The sequence below is a fragment of the Phaethon aethereus genome, assembly GCF_964289735.1.
Source record: "Phaethon aethereus genome assembly, chromosome: 1".
NCBI classification, from domain to species: domain Eukaryota; kingdom Metazoa; phylum Chordata; class Aves; order Phaethontiformes; family Phaethontidae; genus Phaethon; species Phaethon aethereus.
The window spans coordinates 72,605,035-72,623,329 of NC_138575.1; the positions used below are offsets into that span (position 1 = coordinate 72,605,035).

The 18,295-nt window shown below is 40.7% G+C and overlaps 1 protein-coding gene across 1 annotated transcript in view; it reads left to right on the plus strand.

Moving 5' to 3' along the window:
• PIK3C2G (phosphatidylinositol-4-phosphate 3-kinase catalytic subunit type 2 gamma) overlaps positions 1-18,295 on the plus strand; it is a gene marked incomplete at both ends in the record, with an annotated part of 202,712 nt that overhangs the window by 100,459 nt on the left and 83,958 nt on the right. Inside the window, one exon of the mRNA XM_082012052.1 lies at positions 17,420-17,600. Coding sequence (XP_081868178.1) covers positions 17,420-17,600 — 181 coding nt within the window. The remainder of the gene's footprint in view (positions 1-17,419; positions 17,601-18,295) is intronic.

The following is an 18,295-nucleotide window of genomic DNA, read 5'->3' on the forward strand; positions in this document are numbered from 1 at the left end:
TTGGTCAAAGCTTCAGTGCTGGAGTAGCTATTGTTTTTAATTAGTCTCTCTTTCTTTCAAAGAGCTAATACAAAGTACCTTGACTGAAAATTTTAAAAGGTGAATACAAATTTGTTTCTATTCAGACTTTGTTTCTACTCAGTTCATGATTTTAGTAGACAGAAGCTAAATAACGTGCTGGCTGTTGGTCTCATCAGAAAAAAAATTAGAGGACGAAATTTCCAAGGTGTGGTTGAACCATGCGAGTAGAACGCAATGGAGCATTTGTAGCTCTAGAGTGGTACAGCTTCTGTTGTGCAGATAAACAGATGGAATTAATGCCAACACCTTTTGTTAGTATTTTTAACATTATTAATGATGAGAAGAACTGCAGAGGTGATCAATGTTAAGGTATTTTAGGAGATGGCTTTTAGTGATTGCCTGGCCCGACCTAGAGAAAGAATTTTTCTACTGCTGACTGCTCTTGCTTCCCTTAGAAGGATATAGATAAACCGTAGTGAATGAGCAAGTAAATGAACCTTCTTGTTCGTAAAACTAAGAATAGTAAAGTCCTCCTCATTAAAAGGAGAGAGCCTCCTGAGAGAGGTATTATAATAATATAACATGGTAACAAAAATTTAATGGTCACTTGAATAAAGAAGCAATGGCACATATACAAGAGGATGATCGGCACCATCCCTCTCTCACAAACTGAGATTTCCTTTCTCATCTCATCTAATAAATGACTTGAAGAGTTCAAATCCTTAGACATAAAAGGTGACTCTAAGTATTTCAGTGTAAATAACACAGCAGCCCTCAGCATCTCTCTCAAAATCCTGTTTTGTGCTTCTTACTCTTCATTTTTCTTGCTTGTGTAGCAGGGCTTATATCCAAGTAGACTTAAAAAAAAATAAATCTCTTTTCCCTTACATAAGTGCTCAGTTTTCATGTTCAGCTTCCCCCAGCAATTGTTCACAGTCTGTCATCCACTGAAATTAAAATAACTGTTCCCCCAAGGCCTCCTTACACCCCATTCCCAGACTAGTGCTTTCTCACATGTGTGCAGTGGTGGTGCTTTATTTAAAGATACAGTTACACTGGTGCACATACTTTCCTGCATGCAGTCTTTATAATCAAATCTGTGGTGTTTCATATTTGGAAACTGAAAGCTTTCTTCAATATTCACTTGGAAAATGGGTAGGGGATGTAATGTGCAAAGCAGCATGCTTCTGGCAGTTGGAAGGGTTGAAACTGGGAATTCCCTCCACCTAGCTCTGCAAACATTTCTCTCTCTCCTGCTTCAAGATCCCAATTCTTCTCCCTGGCTCAGAAGCCAAGGCAGCCTTCAGTGGGTTCGGGAAGGGAGAGAATTGCCACAATATTCCCAGTGTCTGCCCATAAGAGTGGAACTATGCTTGAAGTGATGGAAAAGAGGCTTTAGGCAGGCTAAGGGGCAGAGTAGTCACCGAGGGAAGTGAGAAGGATATCTTTATAGGAGGAAGGATGCAGAAAAGCAAAAGAGGAGAGTAGAGCTAAGTAGTACAGTAAGTAATATAGTTCTGCTGTGTTCTCTGAGAAACAAGAAAGTTAATTTCTCCCAGCTGTGAAGTTTAGATTCAGGTGAAGACCTCTGGGAGATCTAGAACCATTTCCACAAATGAACACTATTCCCAAGTATAACCTGTGCGGTTACTCTCCCCTCTCTTTATAGTATAATTTTGATTTGATTGCCTATATTGCTACATGTTCCTCTGGACACCCCTGTGCCTGGACATGTAACCACTCAGTGCTTCTGTCTCAGTCTAAGTTACTGAATCTTGAAAACAAATAGCCATCAACTTCCCTTTCAGAGGAGCCACTGGAGACTCGTACTTGGTCATTTCACACAAATCCTGACTCTGACTGAACTGTCCTCCTTTGTCTGACATAGCTTTTCTAAGAACCTGGAAGACTGTAGGCCAAATAATGGTAACTAAATAGTCAGTTCTTCATTCAGAGAAAGAAGGTCTTACATGTTTTTCATTGCAAACATGCAAGAAAATGTTGTCCAGGCAGTGGCAGAGACAAAACCACAATCTCTGCTCTTCTGTACCCAAGGTTAGTCCTGGCTGATGTAGTTTAGACAGTGTAGAGAGTAATGTGGAGTCTTTATCCATACCCTAGAATTAATCTATGTCACAGAAATTTTGAAGTATTTGCTGTTCCTGGGTACAGCTTGGCCCCAGCTAGAAGTGCTTGCCAGAAATTGCCTTTCAGTTGCAGTGCAGTTGATGGGACTGAAGGGAGACCAGAGTGACGTTCACAACTTAGAAATGCAGTTCTTTGCCTGCTTATTCACATTATTATTTTTGAAAAGTTATGATGGTCAACAGAACTTTAAGTCTTCCAAAGGTGAACCACCGTATCCTTGAAAGCCTGCCTGTCATTAGGTCATATCTTTTGAAACCGCCTCGTGTTTTGAGAACTGATCATCATATGGCCAAATTGCACTTCTGTTCCTTCCCCTGTCTCAGGAACTCTCCCAACCTGCTGCTGAGGCCACACCCTCTGAACAACCTGATCCAATCTCTAGCTCTTCTTGGAACAGGGAACAGACCAGAGGACCTCCTGAGGTCCCTGCTAATGTCAGATGTTATGTGTTCCTGTAAGTTACAAATGAATTCTGTAACTGTCTTGGATTGTCTACTGATTCAGTTTCCATAGTTCTTCAGCCATCAGGGTGGTCCTTAGATAACGTCTTGCAGAAAGGGTGCTCTCTTCTTAGGAAGGATTGAGAATGATATGAGTGTTTCCTAAATAAGCACTTGGTAATAGGTATCATCTGTTGGATGGACACTTTCATCAGTAACTGTTGGTGGTGTTCCACACAGGTCACGTAACAGCTGAAAGATAATATCATGGTGAAAACCACAGGCTAGGATCCCAGATAGACAAGAATGGTCAAATGATTTGTTCAACCCCAAGGAATTCCACTTGCCATCAGCGATGACAGTGTTGGGCCACTGCAGACACTTCATCACACAAATGTTAATACTATGTTTCACCCAGAATTGTAATGAAGTATGCTTCCTCCTACTTCCTGTACGTTCCTTGATATATAAATATTGACATGCAATTGTAGCCAGTGAGGGATTTTATCTTTTACGTTAGAATAAGATCAAATGGCATAGCAGTAGGGATGTGAACTTTCTTCTGTAGCATCTGAAGAAACCAAGCTTGAAAGCAAGCTGAACAAACCCAAAATTATTTAATAAAAAAAAAACCCAAAAATGAACCAATAAAAAATCTAGAGGGGACAAGTTCAATGCTACTTAAAGGAAGAGTTGTTTCTTATACTTTTATTCATTCATTTCAATCAGAAGTTTTACAAATACATAATGGAAAATAGGTAGAAAAACTGCTAAAATAAAACCCTTAAAGAGAAATTACCTGATTGTTCCATTCTGTCCACATCATCAGTCACATGCTTGGGTATAAAAGTTCTGCAACTAGGCAGAAAACATGAAATTTTATGAAGATATTATTTGAAAAATAGCTGTATAGAAAGCTATGAGTTATAAGTGACAGCAAATGCTCTTTGGAATAAGAAGCCAGTAGTTTTCGATTAGTGTTAAATGAGAAATTATGTTATGTCAGGTGATATTAAATGGATATAAATGTCTGGATTAGTACAAAATTATCTGATGTCTGGAAAAAAATTAGTTTACTGAATTGATATTAATCAGTGTCATTAACTTTAGTGTGGCAGCTGCCATCTTGGCTAGTGCAGAAGGAATTGAACAGGGATTTGCAGAGCCAAATCCAGGGGCATGGATTAACTTAAAGAACAGTCCCTCATTGTGAGTGCCGCAACACGTGATACATTTTTAACTGAGGGAATACCTTGCTTGTACATCAGCAAGGGAAGTGGGGTTCTGTCTGGGAAATAGGGCATTGCTATCTGTAATAATTATCCTGTGAGTGCTGGGCAGAGAGGAGGTCAGACAGTAAACAAGATTTCAACACTTCTTAGGGCTTGGCAGGATGATGGCTGATAAAACTCTGCTTACCTAGCTCAGTTAATTTCTGCTTTGACCTGTAGCATTTCCTTTGTTGAGTCAGTATTTATTCTTCTACTTAACCTTCTCCACAATGTCATTCTATTGTGTGTGATGATTGCTATCAGGAGAAGCATTTTATTAATTAAACTTTTCTAATAGGCACTGCTTAGCCAGCTTCTGAGTGACTTGCATAACCCATGTATGTGTGTTTGTTGATAGGGCAGTTTGTTGAATTTAAGCAGCCATCGTGGCAAATATTCTTGCAATTGTCAGTGCTTTGTGTTGTGTGTCGCTCAGAAATACGTTGCTTGGTCATGGTATGAAAATGGAAAGTCACTTAAATAATGGCCCATTTTATCATTTTTGCATCAGTTTAAAGCTGACACTTGAAGTCTTCAGCTGTTGCCCTGCTTTATCATCAGGAGTATTTTAAACAGCAATTTAAAGGAGGTTTGAACAGTAATTTTTCTTGGCTCTGCAAGGCTCATCCATGGCTGCCACGCCTGCTTTGCTGGTAGAAATAATATGGCACTTATCCATGTTAACTTTTGGCACACATGGGTTTTTGCTCACTCAGCAGAGTACGTATTTAAGCAGAAATGTGGTTGATTCAGAGGTATTCACACAATAAAAAGTGAGTGAGCATATTTATTGTTGGAGAGGGGGGGAAAAGTATGATTTCTGCCTCTCAGTCCGCTATCTAGCTGCTCCCTCACATGAGCTGAGCATAAGGACAGCACTCTGGGTGCAAGAAAGATACCTAGAGCAGAGCCAGTGAGTTTCAAAGTTCCAGTAGCATTTTGTGTCAGATGGCTGATACATTTATTCCGCCAATGCAGTAACTGTCCTTGGAGAGCATACTCCACTCTTTACCTGACTCAGGACATACGGAAATATGACATTATTATTGCTTACTGCCATAAGACTTCCACAAATGTGATTGTGAATCTTGGAACTAGGGCTGAACTTTTCATCACAACAACTAAATCTTAATTCTGCTTTTCTCATGAGCAAAAAAAAAATGCCAAGGGCTGCTGTTTTCTCCTATATGATTGAAAAATGCTGACTATAAACGTACCACGTAGGAAAGAGGTGGCAATGTCATTGGACAGAACTATTTGCCATGGCATTTACCTCTGTGGCATAAAAGCAGCTTACAAATAAATACAACATCTTGTGAGAAGGTAAACAATCCTATCCTCTTTTGAAAAGGAAAGCAAAGCACAGAAAAATTAAAAGAATTTTGCCAAGGTCACCAAGCAAGTAAAATCAGAAATTCAAGACAGATTTTCATTCTTCTCTCTGCTTTAAATTGTTCTGACATTACAATCTATGAATTTTAACCCCAGGACTATACGGTTTACTCTGAAGAGAGTCATGTAAGATTTCCTTGATAAAAGCTTAAGAAGTAATGCCTTCTTTGTTAGGCATTCATTAAAAGGGAATTTAGCTTATTCAAAACTTTATTCAGATCTGGTCCCACAGTTGTACATGTCTCAGCAGAGCTAAGATGGACTTGTAAACCTAGATGAAACTTAATGTCTACTACCTAGCAATGAAAGAGCAACAAGCTGTCTGAAATGAGAGATTAATTTCAGCAAGCCTCTGCAAACTAAGCCAACCTAATTTCATGTAGGTCTATGCCTCACTTTCCTGCTGTGCCTGCCCTCCAGCTCTTCTGTTTTCCATGGTAACTAGGCCAGCTGTCGACTAGGAAAATACCCTTGGGCCAACTAAAAAAGAAAAATTTTCACTTACTAATATTTTACAGCAAGCTTTCCCTGGTACAGGAGTTTAACTTCAGATTCCCACTTCTCTTTACAAAGCCAATATTTGGTGGCATTAAAGCAGTGAAACAGAAGGAAGATCAGAACCAGACCAGTATTTAAAATAGCGAAATCTAAAGATATTTCCTCCTCTGCTCTCCTACCCTTGCAAAAGGTACTATTGCTATATATAAGGGGGAGTGAAAAATGAATAGAGATCAAGAAAAGAGGAACAAAAATAAAACCAGAGAGGAAGAAAGAAAACAGGCCTAGAAGGAAGGGGTGTGAAGATAACAAGAAACACTCTTCTTTACAATGTAAACACTTGTTTTTCTGTCTTGACACTGACAGGAATGAGCTGACAAGAGCCATCTCTTACGGTCTCCTCTGCTTTAATTAAACAAAAACATGGTAGATATCATCTTGTTTGAGGAAGACTGCAGAGTAGCCTTATGCATAGGGAGAGCTGCTGTCTGAAGAGATTTTTCGCTTAGAAGAATCAGAATCATAAAAAGATAAAAAAGTGTTATTTGGATTCTAAAGACTCCCCTATTGAAAAGTCTGATTCTCTCTCTTCTGTTCCACAGATGAGTGTTGCTAGTTATTTCTGAAGTGTAAAGGACCGTATGTCTTTATGATGCCACTTTATCTGAGCTGTGGAGGTTCTCTCAAAGTTATTCTTTTGACAAAGTCACACACACACGCACAGAGGTAACAAGTTGCTGTGATCTGATGATCTGATCCATGCATCCTTTGTTGTCATGCAGCATTGGTCCCACTATGGAAACTGCACTCTTCAGTAGGCTTCTCTAATGAGATGCCACATGGCAAACTGCCAGAGAAAGAAGACTCGACATCTTACAGAAAGCATATGACATCGGAATACTTAAAACAGAAAGTTTTGCAATCTTGTAATTATACTGAGGTACTGTCGTTGCTGAAACACCTAAAGCAGTACCTGCTGAAGACTCATTATACCTCCCTATTCCTGTGTAGGCAGTGATCTGAAAAGAGTTCCCTTTGTTAGATATTGGGAAAAGAAGATAATCAGGGCCGCTAGCTAGAGCAGAGACGTCCAGGTGAAAGTAAAAATCCATGAGAGACAGATATGTCAGGGAGTAATGTAGGATCAGAATCCTAGTTCTTGCACCTGTATTACCTGCACTTAAAACACAATGAATCTACAGACAGGTCCTTCCAGAGAAGTTGAAATGATGCTGCCTTAAAAGAAATATTAATTCTTCATGTATTTGGAATGTATCAAATCTCATCTTCCTGTTGGCATCTGAGCACCTTGTCTGTAAAAATAACAGCTTTGATTGGAGGCATTGTTAAACAAAGCAAATTCTTGTAACTGAGTGCAGAGCAAATAGAAAAATTAACAGCCCATCTCAAAATCTACTGCACTGCAGAATAAATTATTTTGAATGACATATTTGCAAAACAATTTCACTGTCTCTTCCTATTCCCCCCTCAAAAAAAAAACCAAAACCAAACCCCTCCCTCCCCATGCCCAGGGTGAATTGTAAGAATGGTAAATCTGAAAACTCTAGGATTATAAAGTACAAATCTGGCTCAGAATGTATGAATAAAATCTGGAACTGCTCCTAATATGAGCAGCCAAAGGCCATGATGACCTTGTACAAAGACAATTTTAGTTTTCTTCCTGAAGCTACTTCTGTATTAGTATGTAGAAAAAGGTAAACAATCAAACAAACAAAAACCAAAAAAAGTGCAAACAATATTTTAAAATTAACCAAAGTGTTGCAGTGTAACTCTGATTTAATTCTGCAGTTTTGTGTAAATCTGGATTGCCCAGTATATGCAGAACCACACAGAATTAGTTCTGTGTCATACATTTTGTTTTATAGTGTTGTGAGGCATTTTTTTTGTTCCAGCTGTGAAGTTAATGGGAAGCTCCCGAAGCTATCCAAAGCTAGTTTGGTAGACATGAACTACCCAAACAGTAGGCAGATGAATCAATGACGTTTTCAGATTCTCCTCAGTGTATTGCTGTGATAACTGTGGTCTAAATTCAAATACAGTACAAAACTTAGCAACTCCGTTGGCTCTAGTGGACTCCTTGAGACAGGATTAATTTTGTGTTTTATTTATATGGTTTGAAAGTCCAAAGAGCTTAGTCACCTCCGGTATCCAATAATTGCTGGCATATTTGGACATCATCCCATTAAAGCCTTTGGGTCTGCTTATTTTAGTGGTGATTATCCCATCTAATCCCATTCATTGCAAGCTTCCAATGCAGTTACCCACCGAGAAGAATACAACAATTTCTGTTAGGCCTGGGATGAATGGCACATTTCAGTACATGTGCCACAAATTTACTCTAAGCTATAACAAAGATACATAGTTTGTAGCTTTCAGGCTTGCTGATTCTGGTGTAAGAAAGATACTGCATGAAATTCTGACAACAATATGGCATTTGTTCTAAGGAGAAAATCTGCAATTTTGAAACAAGTGCAGATGGGCACGTACCTAGTCACGTGAAGAAAGCACTGGCAAAGATGGAACTAGACTTTTCAAAATTAGTGCCAGACTTGAATTCCATGTTTCTCATTGAATGAAAAATAATACTGCCCCATTCATAATCTTCATGCAGCTATTAAATGCAATGTGTTTGTTAAGGAGCTGGGTTTTTATTTTGTTTTATTCTGAATACAGTTTTTGGAGGGCAAGGTTAATTGTTCTCTTTGATTCTCTGTTGTGGGTTAACTCCAGGCGGCAGCTAAGCACCATCCATCCTCTCACTCACTCCCCCTCAGTGGGGTGGGGGAGAGAGTCAGAAGAGTAAAAATGAGAAAACTTGTGGGTTGAGATAAAGACAGTTTAATAGGTAAAGCAAAAGCTGTACATGCAGGCAAAGCAAAACAAGGCATTCATTCACCACTTCCCATCAGCAGGCAGGTGTTCAGACATCTCCAGGAAAGCCGGGCTCCATCACGTGTAATGGTTACTTGGGAAGACAGACACCATCACTCCAAATGCCCCTCCTCCCCGTTCCTTCTTCTTCCCCCAGCTTTATATGATGAGCATGACATCATATGGTATGGAATATCCCTTTGGTCAGTTGGGGTCAGCTGTCCCAGCTGTGTCCCCTCCCAACTTCTTATGCACCCCCAGCCTCCTCGCTGCTGGGGTGGTGTGAGAAGCAGAAAACACCTTGACTCTGTGTAAGCACTGCTCAGCAGTAACGAAAACTTCCCTCAATTATCAACACTATTTTCAGCACAAATCCAAAACACAGCCCCATAGTATGAAGAAAAATAACTCTATCCCAGCCAAAACCAGCACATTGTCTTTACTGACAGCGGTACTTTTTCTATTACTAGTTAGTTGTGAGCAGTTAGATCTGTAATTGCAAGCCTGAACTTAAGTCACCCTCAGCATTAATGACACTTCAGGGTGAAGGCATTTCACTTTGGTAGCTTTGGATTGATGCTTTATTAGGGTGGGATCTTTGGCAGACTGTGAACCCTCACTCACGGATTCTGAAGTTATCCAGGTTCAGCACTGTCGTATGCAGGTGTTGTTGGAAACAAGCACTAGTTCTGTTATGTTGGTGTTCTGCTGCAGGTATTTTTGGTGTTCATGATAGTGTGTTAATAAATTTGATCCTCTGCTGCTTGCAGACCCAGTGAAGAGGAGCAGACTAGAGAGAGACTGACTTTTCGAGAAGCTAACAATTGCTTTTTTTTTTTTTTTTTAAGAAACTGGAGCAGAAAGAGACAGACACTGTTAGCACTTCTTTTTGCTAGATGATTCTTGTAGCACTTATATTGATGTTAACATGTCCATTCAACAAATTGGAGAAGACATGTTCTGAGGGTGATCGTTTCTTGCTTAGACATTAGCCAGATAGCATCTACTATCTGGTAGCAATAGCGGTACCTGTACACTGTTATACTCTCCTATTAATTCTTGGTACAGTTCATTTTCAAGATAAATGCTCTTGCTTCTCCAGATAAAATCAGTTTTATCTGGGGTTTATTTTCTTAATACAGAAGTGTGTGCAACTAACTATATTATGTATCAAATAAAACATTTTTCTGCTAGGCAACCTTAACAGGGGTTGGCAACTTACTCGCATAGCATAGCATAGCCTTTGTTTTCATTGATGGGCTAATTTTTTGTGAGTCAGCAGGACACGCATTCAACAGTTAAGGCATTCAGTGGGAGTGAGGGGAACTGGGTTGATTGAATCTACTGGATCAAGTGATTTGTCTGCATGCAAATTGTGTTGCCTTGTTCATAAAGATCTTTGAGAGAAGATTAGCAAATAATGGCAACTAGTCCCTTGGCTCCCATAGAAATGTTGTGTTTCTCAAGCTTAACCAGCATACTTTATAATGTCAGCAACGATTTTTTGCTGTCTAAGGGAGACCAATGTGTTAGACATCTGTTCCAAGTTAAAAAAAGAATCAGAAAAATAAAAGCAAATGTATCGCATGGCCTTTTAAAACAAAATTGCACTTTAAGCAGAGGTATTTTCAGTTCAAGGGTAATGCTTTGAAAAATGAGTCTACAAAAGCAGCCCTGTTATATGTGAAGCAGCAGGTGAAACTAGCTGCAGGTTTCTTCTGTGAGAGGTGTGAAGAGCCAAAAGTGGACAGGTGCTGGAAGCTACTGAACAGCTGCTGCTCTTCCATCCTGGAGACTTAATTGATTAGAAAGATTCAGAGAAAATACTGTACCACGCTTCACGCAGTCTCCTCAAAAAATGTAAACTTTCATTCTCGTCTTGTTCTAGAATAGGAAGAAAGAAGAGAAGAGAGACCAGGAGATGAAGCAGGGTTCTACCAGCCCTCTCGTGCCTCTCCATTCCTGCTGGCTTTGTACTTGGTCAGAGAAAGGGAGAGTGAAAAGGAGTTCCGTCTTGATCCTTGGTCCATCCACCCAAGTGGATGACCTTGCACTGTGTTTCTGTAAAACTATAGAAAATGGCCAGTACTACAGTCATTTGGGAGAACTGCTATGACCCTTCTGTCTGTTGTACGTTAACTCTTATGCCTAACTACTTTGCTCCACATTCTCCCCTGCAGAAATTGTGGTGTTCTCAACATGTTAGGCATTTTGTGCTTCTCAGTTCATTTGTTTTTATGTCTGTTGCTTTGTTGATTGCCATAACCCAATAGGTCTACACAGAATGTTGTTGTTTTCTGTGTTTTCCTTTAGACTGTAGTACATAAATCACACCTTCCTAGAATTTGGAGTTAGTTTAAAAACGGAGATATTATCCTGTATATAGTTTTTAAAGGAAGGTGGCAGAGATAGCCTGTATGTTTTCTCTTGAGTAACAAAGGACCATGAGAACAGAGCCACTTAAGGTTTTCCAGCAAGGTAAATGAAATTAAATTTTGCTGTCCAGTGAAGGCTTCTCTCACCAAGGCTGTGAAGGAGGCTGGGAACAGAGTACATTGCAACAAGTGCAAGTGTTCCTTTCTGTTCTCTGAAGCAATAGCTGCCATCCTACAGACTCGTTCCTGGGAGCTTCAGCAAGTTCAGTCGTCCATCCTAGGCACTGTCACAGAGATCAGAAAAGCCACAGTCATATTTGCCAGCTTGGCACTCTGCTGCCTTAGAGTTTGGCTGAGTCTAAAAACGCCGTGCCTGAGTGGGCCAGCTAGCAAGTGAAAAAGATGAGTTCTGCAGACTTGGCTGCACTCTGCAGAGGAGTAAGGGGAGTCGTGGGCATAGGGGATGGAGGACGATGGAGTTCTCAGTGTCTGTGCTGTACTTGCTGTGTTGATATCTCTATCAAAGGGATTATTCCTGTTATCACTGGCAAGGAATTAAAAACCTTGTCCAATGTAATCTTGGGGAGATAAAAGAGAAAACTAAGAAAGATTTTACTTGCAACTTAGTAATTAATAGCAGCAGTTGCCCACTCATTCTCATGGACCATCTCAGGCTAGATGGAGGTACTAACCTTCAGCTGCACGTTTTTGTCATATCTCACCCTTGTGTCTGTGAACAACTTGCAATGGGATTTAAGAAGCTGCAAAGCCTGGGTGCAGCCTCACTGGCAAACCACCCCTGTTACTCTTCTGTTCAAGAATACAAACAGTAAAATGTTTTCTTCAACGAGTTAAATATAAAATCCATCATATGCTCTAGGTGTGTCCCATAGCTCTACGGCACAATTAAAGCAGTAAGGACAGAGAAGAAGTATTGCAGAATGCCTAATGAAAATCAAGATGGATGGCAACCTTAGACATGGAAGCTGTGCAGCGGTAGAGAAGTGTGTTTTGTGTGCTAACCTTTGATATGAAGGGCTGTGGAGATTATTGCTATATAATGAGTAGTAGTCTCGTACTAATGTTCTCTTCTGTGACTCGTCCTGCCTCCAAATTAGTGAAACAGAAAACAAACATAAGATATACCTTCATAACAAAGCATATTGACTTCCTTGGTCAAGTTTACCAAAGATGGACCGATGACAGTAAGGGCCTCAGCACTCACCTTAAAACCCTAAGGCACATCCTTTTCATCGTGTTCCTCTGAATTCAAAACACCTTACGCAAAGAGTACACAGCGTGTGTGCTGGTAGGCACAGCTTTTGTGTAATGAATACCAGCCGTCACCTGGAAACGGATTAACTAGGGTCACTACTCTGACGCCAGATGTAAATAACGCAGTCAAACTGTACCTCGCTCTTTCATAGCAGGTAGGGATTAAACCTGCAGTAAGATACGGGAGATCCTGGCCTTTTCTTGGGTTTCTTTTGCTACAGTGTGGTTTAACAGGCTACCTGCAAGCTAATCTGTCCTGTCAGGCGTTACTCCCTGGTTCACCTTTCTTCTCCCCTTTCTGAAGGAGACAAGGAACAGATGTTGAAGCAGCAGAGATGCCTGAGCAGCCTCACGCTTTCACCGTCTGCCAAATCCAACTCGGAGAGCAGATGGTGTCTGCTGCAAGGCCTTTAGAGCACCAGCTTCCCTCTATCCCCACACCACAGAATGAGAATGAGGACAGCTCACCTGTTTTGGTACCAAGATCCATCCAGTCTCATTCCTTTCCTTCCTTTTGTTTCCCTGCCTTTTTGTTTTTTTAATTTCCCTTTTATGCACAGCTGCTGGTTTTAGTCCTGTTTCTCTCTCCTTCTCTGACCCAGCAGCCAACTCGGCCTGATTCAACCCCACCTTCCTTTCTGCTCTGTGGCAAAATTCTCTCCAGCACGCTCATGTTTCCATACCCAGAAAACACACACGCACACACACACGCACACACACACGCACTTCTGCAGCTGGGAGTGACAGAAAATGGGGTTGGAGCCACCTTGCAGGCATGGCGTGGGTGCGTGCAGGAAGGAAGGGAAGCAGCTGCTTGCAGAAGGAAGTCAGGGGTATCTTTCGGGGCACCCCAGAATCTGACTCGGACCCTCAGACTGCTGCTGAGCAAGGGCAGTCTAGCTTGCTGCTTTACCAAATTTCAGGTCAGCACCCTTCTGTTTCCAGCCCCATTGTGCAGTTTCCTAGAAAGTGACCTTGGGACAGTGTAACTGAATTAGCCTGGCCTTGCTGAGAACAAGGGTGTTTGTCCCAAATCAGAGAACCCTGAAGAGTGAGGAAGTCTCCCTGTTGTTAGGAGCAAGATCCTTCGTATAGGCCTGGCATAAAGCCACATTTTTATATTGAGTTCTGTCTTGCGGAACGCTGTGAAAATTGTCAGGAAAAAAAAAAACAACTTCACATGTTTCCTTACTGGCAGCCTTGAGTTTTAAATCATTGCAATTTTGTCTTCCCCTGTCACAGCTAGGCATCTTGTCCTAACTTGAAAATTTCATTAGCGTCTTGAGCATTTCTCCATCCTGCAAGCTCAGAAGTTGCAGACTTTCCTATCTCCACTGAGTTCTCATAATGTCAGGGTAAAGATGTGTGCACCCGGAAACTGGGAAGACAGAATTACAACTGCATATTTGTTCAGTTGTTGAATAACATTTCGGCAAAGCCTACAATGAGTTATCACATTAAAAGCTGTCCTTTGTATCCTCCTTGAGACTGCTTTGATAAAATGAATATAAAAGTCAGACCTAGTTAACCCAAATCATTTTGCAAATTAAGGTCTACAGGTTTTTGAAAATATCCCCACCCCAGTGGGCCGGCAGAAGGAAGTTGCGCTGCCTGCACCGCAGTCGCGAGACACATTTTGAGTGCAGGGCCCCCAGTCCCTCATGGAGCTGCTGGGGCAGCACATGCACTGTCAAAAGCTGCCGCGTGGATTCACACTGTGGAATGAGTGCTGGGCTGCAGCTGGCATGTAAATGGATTTTATAAGTGAGATCATGATGACTGCTTCACCTTTCCCCATGGACTGGGCTCAAGAAGCACGTGTGAGAGGACTCAGACTCTATCCGTCCTCTGTCCTCATGTACAGTTTATGCATAAGCTATCTGAATCTGGCCCATACTCCTTTCTCAGGTTGAAAAGAAATCTTTATATCATATGTTTATATAAGCTTATTTTCTGGGAACACTTAGCCATGAGAATAATTAAAATATGGATCTTCTAGGTTGATCTGCCTTATGCAGGGTGTAGCTCTGCTTAAAATAGGAAAACATTCCGGTTTTGCTATTTTGCTTCCTGTGTATGACATCCTAAGCCTTTCATTTTAGGGAAGTAGAAGTTGTTTTATTGTTCTCTATATCTGAGAGGGTTAAAGCGATGTCTCAAACATGAAAACATAGTTTTTCTGTGTTCCTTAAATATGTACTGATAAAAATAGATTAGGTGAATTAATTTAATTTAAAAGCTCAGGAGCTAATTCCAATGCGAGCCCAAGTGCAAACAGAAGATTCCGCACCAACATAAGCTGGCCACTTCAAAATAGATATCACAGTGCTGTCATCTTTTCTTCGGTGCACTTGCACTTGTCTTTGTAAGGCAGACGTGGACAAGTTTGTTCTGCCTGTGCTCCAAAAGAAATGCGAGCTGTTTAGTTGGACTGAGACTGCTCCAGCAGGCTACAATTCCTGCCCACGTGACAGTTTGGACTGTGCCAATGATGCTTTAGTTTAAAAAAAAAAACATTACCATGCCTGTTTCTGACTTGCTGTTGAGATGGATAGAGTATGTTTTTGTTCTACATCACCTTGTTTGCCTACAACTGGGCTAAAAGGCCGCTGCAGAGTGTGATTCAGTAGCCTAAACACAGGCCATGTAGCACAGCACAGGGCATCTGAGACATCTGCATGGGAGTGGCACACGTGAGAGGTTGCTTCTAGTGGGCCCATGCCCTTCCAAGGCAGCAGCTGGAGGCCAAACAGGATTTCCTAGGACATCTAAAATGGCAGGAGGTATCTACATTTAAGCAAATGAATGCCGTCCTGCAGAATCTTGGACTTACTCTGCTTGAAATCTGGAAGAATTAGTTTATCCACCACCATATATGCATGTGCTCTCAGCCTTCTTCAGTTTGTGGAGGGTTCAGGGTAAGAATACAGCTGTCGCTGTGTGCTGGGGTTTGCCTTCCACCAGGTGCTGCAATGACAATTTGTATTTCTTTCCAATCCGAAAAGTAATTATTTTTTTTTAGTAGTCTGTAGTCTACAAAAAGAAATGTCATTTCAATCTCCTCCAGAGAGTGCTGATGATAAACTTTTCATATCTCTTCCATTTCATGTCTAGGCATTTCTGGTAGAAACACCACATATTCTTTTAAGATCTTCAGTGCTTATAAATCCTTAGATGTTCAGAGGTTTTGTGTAACCAGAAAGGCTTTTCAGAAATCAGTAGGTGATATTATTCTGCATTGAATTATATAGGAAAAGAGGACCTAGAAGGATCATTGCCTTATAAAAGATGACAGGAATCTCTCATCACCAAAAGATGCATGGACTGCGGTAGCAATATTGCAGTGTGTTACATATGATTTGAAAGAGTTGAAGTGTCTATAGGAATTATGATTTTTTTTTTACCTTTAAATATCAGTGCTTGATATATATCTTGTTCTTGCCTTTTGCTATGTGATATGTTCATATCTGATGTGCCTTGAAAGTCAACAGCTTCTCTGATTTCTGTGCTGTGAAAACTAGCATTATTTGTTAGGTTTGAGTAACCTCATCAGGTAAGAGAAACTGCATTAAGATTCAGACATTTATAAGGAATTTAAGCTTTGAGACGTTCTTAAGGATGAAGTTGTGGGGAGGAAAGCTCAGACAAAAGCAGAGCGCCGTTCATCAGTCCTTCAGGCAAAAGGAAATCCCAGGCGAAAGATAAGATGTTAGTAGCAGTATAAAGATGGTGATTCCATCTACGCTTATAAAAGTAAATCAAATGTGTACAAAACCTCTGGCCCACATAAGGAAAAAATTTCCCAGTGGTCAATTCAATTAACTAAAGAAAGCCCTAAACCCTACAGCTTTCCTGGCCCAAATGAATGTGTAAGTAGAGAAGACTGCATGGTAAACAAACAAACAAAAAAAGGTGTGTTTAAAAAAGCTTTTACAAACTTCAGTAGAACTTAAAAGCTGAGTGTTTGCTCTACACCAACACTTAACAGTAAAGAAAGGAATGAAGTGGGCTCATTTCACTCTTTTTAGCAGTATAGCAAATTTCAGAAATGCATCCTCAAAATAGTGAAGGTTTCTGGAACTGATGATATGTCTAAGACTAAAATGTTTTTTAAATGCACCTTCTAGTTAAAAGAAGTGCTTGATTATTGTCATGGTTTAGCCTCAGCCAGCAACTAAGCCCCATGCAGCCGCTCGCTCACTCCCCCACGGTGGGACGGGGGAGAGAATCGGAAGAGTAAAAGTGAGGAAACTCATGGTTTGAGATAAAGACAGTTTAATAAATAAAGCAAAAGCCGCGCACGCAAGCAAAGCAAAACAAGGAATTTGTTCACTACTCCCCATGGGCACGCAGGTGTTCAGCCATCTCCAGGGAAGCAGGGCTCCATCACGCGTAATTGTTTCTTGGGAAGACAGACGTCATCACTCCGAACGTCCCTCCACCCCTTCCTTCTTCTTTGTCCCAGCTTTATATACTGAGCATGATGTTATATGGTAGGGAATATCTCTTTGGCCAGCCTGGGTCAGCTGTCCCGGCTGTGTCCCCTCCCAGCTCCCCGTGCACCCCCAGCCTGCTCGCTGGCAGGCCAGCATGAGAAGCTGGACTGTCCTTGACTACTTAGCAACAACTCAAAACATCAGCACATTATCAACATCATCTCATCCCAAATCCAAAACATAGCCTGACGCCAGCTTCTATGAAGAAAATTAACTCTACCCTGGCTGAAACCAGGACAATTATGTAAGTGTACTGGCAGGAGAAAAAAAAAAATAGATTTAGGGGTATATATTTAAGACTGGACTTCAAAAAATACAACCTATTTTCACTTTGTAAACTTTTCTTGCAGAAATAAGAAGGAATACAGGCACTGCACTATGTATGACAATAAGAAATGGCAGGTTCCTATTGATTCAACACACTTAGAATCTCATTAGTTATCAAATAGGACTTGAGTACTGCCAACAAATAAACACTTCTTTTCATTCTCTCCTACCCAAAGTCACCAAATACAGATTAGTCTGGAGTGCATTTATTGTTCTTGCTAGAGGTGATATAAAATAAAAATCAGTTTTAGATACACAGATGTTTTTTCCTCTCCTTCCTTCAGGCTGTTGAAGAACGCACAGAATGAAGTTCATTTCAAAATCTGGTATCAGAAACTACTGGCTGCTCTCCAATTCTGTGCTGGAAAAACCCTGAGCAATGAGTTTTCTAAGGAGGGGAAACTTGTCAGAATTCTGGAAGACATTGCCAAAAAAGTAAAAGCTGCCAGTGACCCAAAAAGAAAGGTTTGTTAAAAAATACCTCCCCTTCCATCTAAGTTTTTTCAGCTAATTTTTTTTTTTCTATGGTGACACCTATTTTCTATAATGCCCGTTATGTAAATAAACCCGAGATTTGACTAACACCTGTAAAATTTTGTGCTGCTCTAAAAACAAATAAGACACGTATATTTAATGGGACAATTCTTATCACTATTAGTCTTGAGGTCAGCACATGTTTTAAGCCATTTAAATTCCTCCAGTGGTTTCTCAACCAGACTTGGAGGTGGTCAGAAATACTGTCAGCAAAGCTGATTAACATTTTACTGAAAGGAACACGCATATTCAGCATCTCATGCCAAAATATTTGACTCCTGTAGAGATGTGGTGTTTCTTGGAAACTTTGCTAAGAGTTGTCCTGATAGGCTGTACACCCACGTTTCTTGGCAAAGCCAACCAGAGCGGACTGTACTTAGTATCTCAAATATAGCATTCAGCAATTAATACTGTATGCATATCTGCAGGGGTGCACTCCTGGCAGTAGAAGGCTTGCTGTCTTCTCCAGCGGGTGCAGCTTTTATATTGCATAAGTACATTTTGAATTTAAAACAGTTAATTTTCCAAGACAGCTGTTGTTACTTACCTGATGTGTAAAACTGTTTCTTCCTGAGATCGCAGCAAGACTGACCAGAAAGCCAAATGAAAACATACCTGCCACTGCT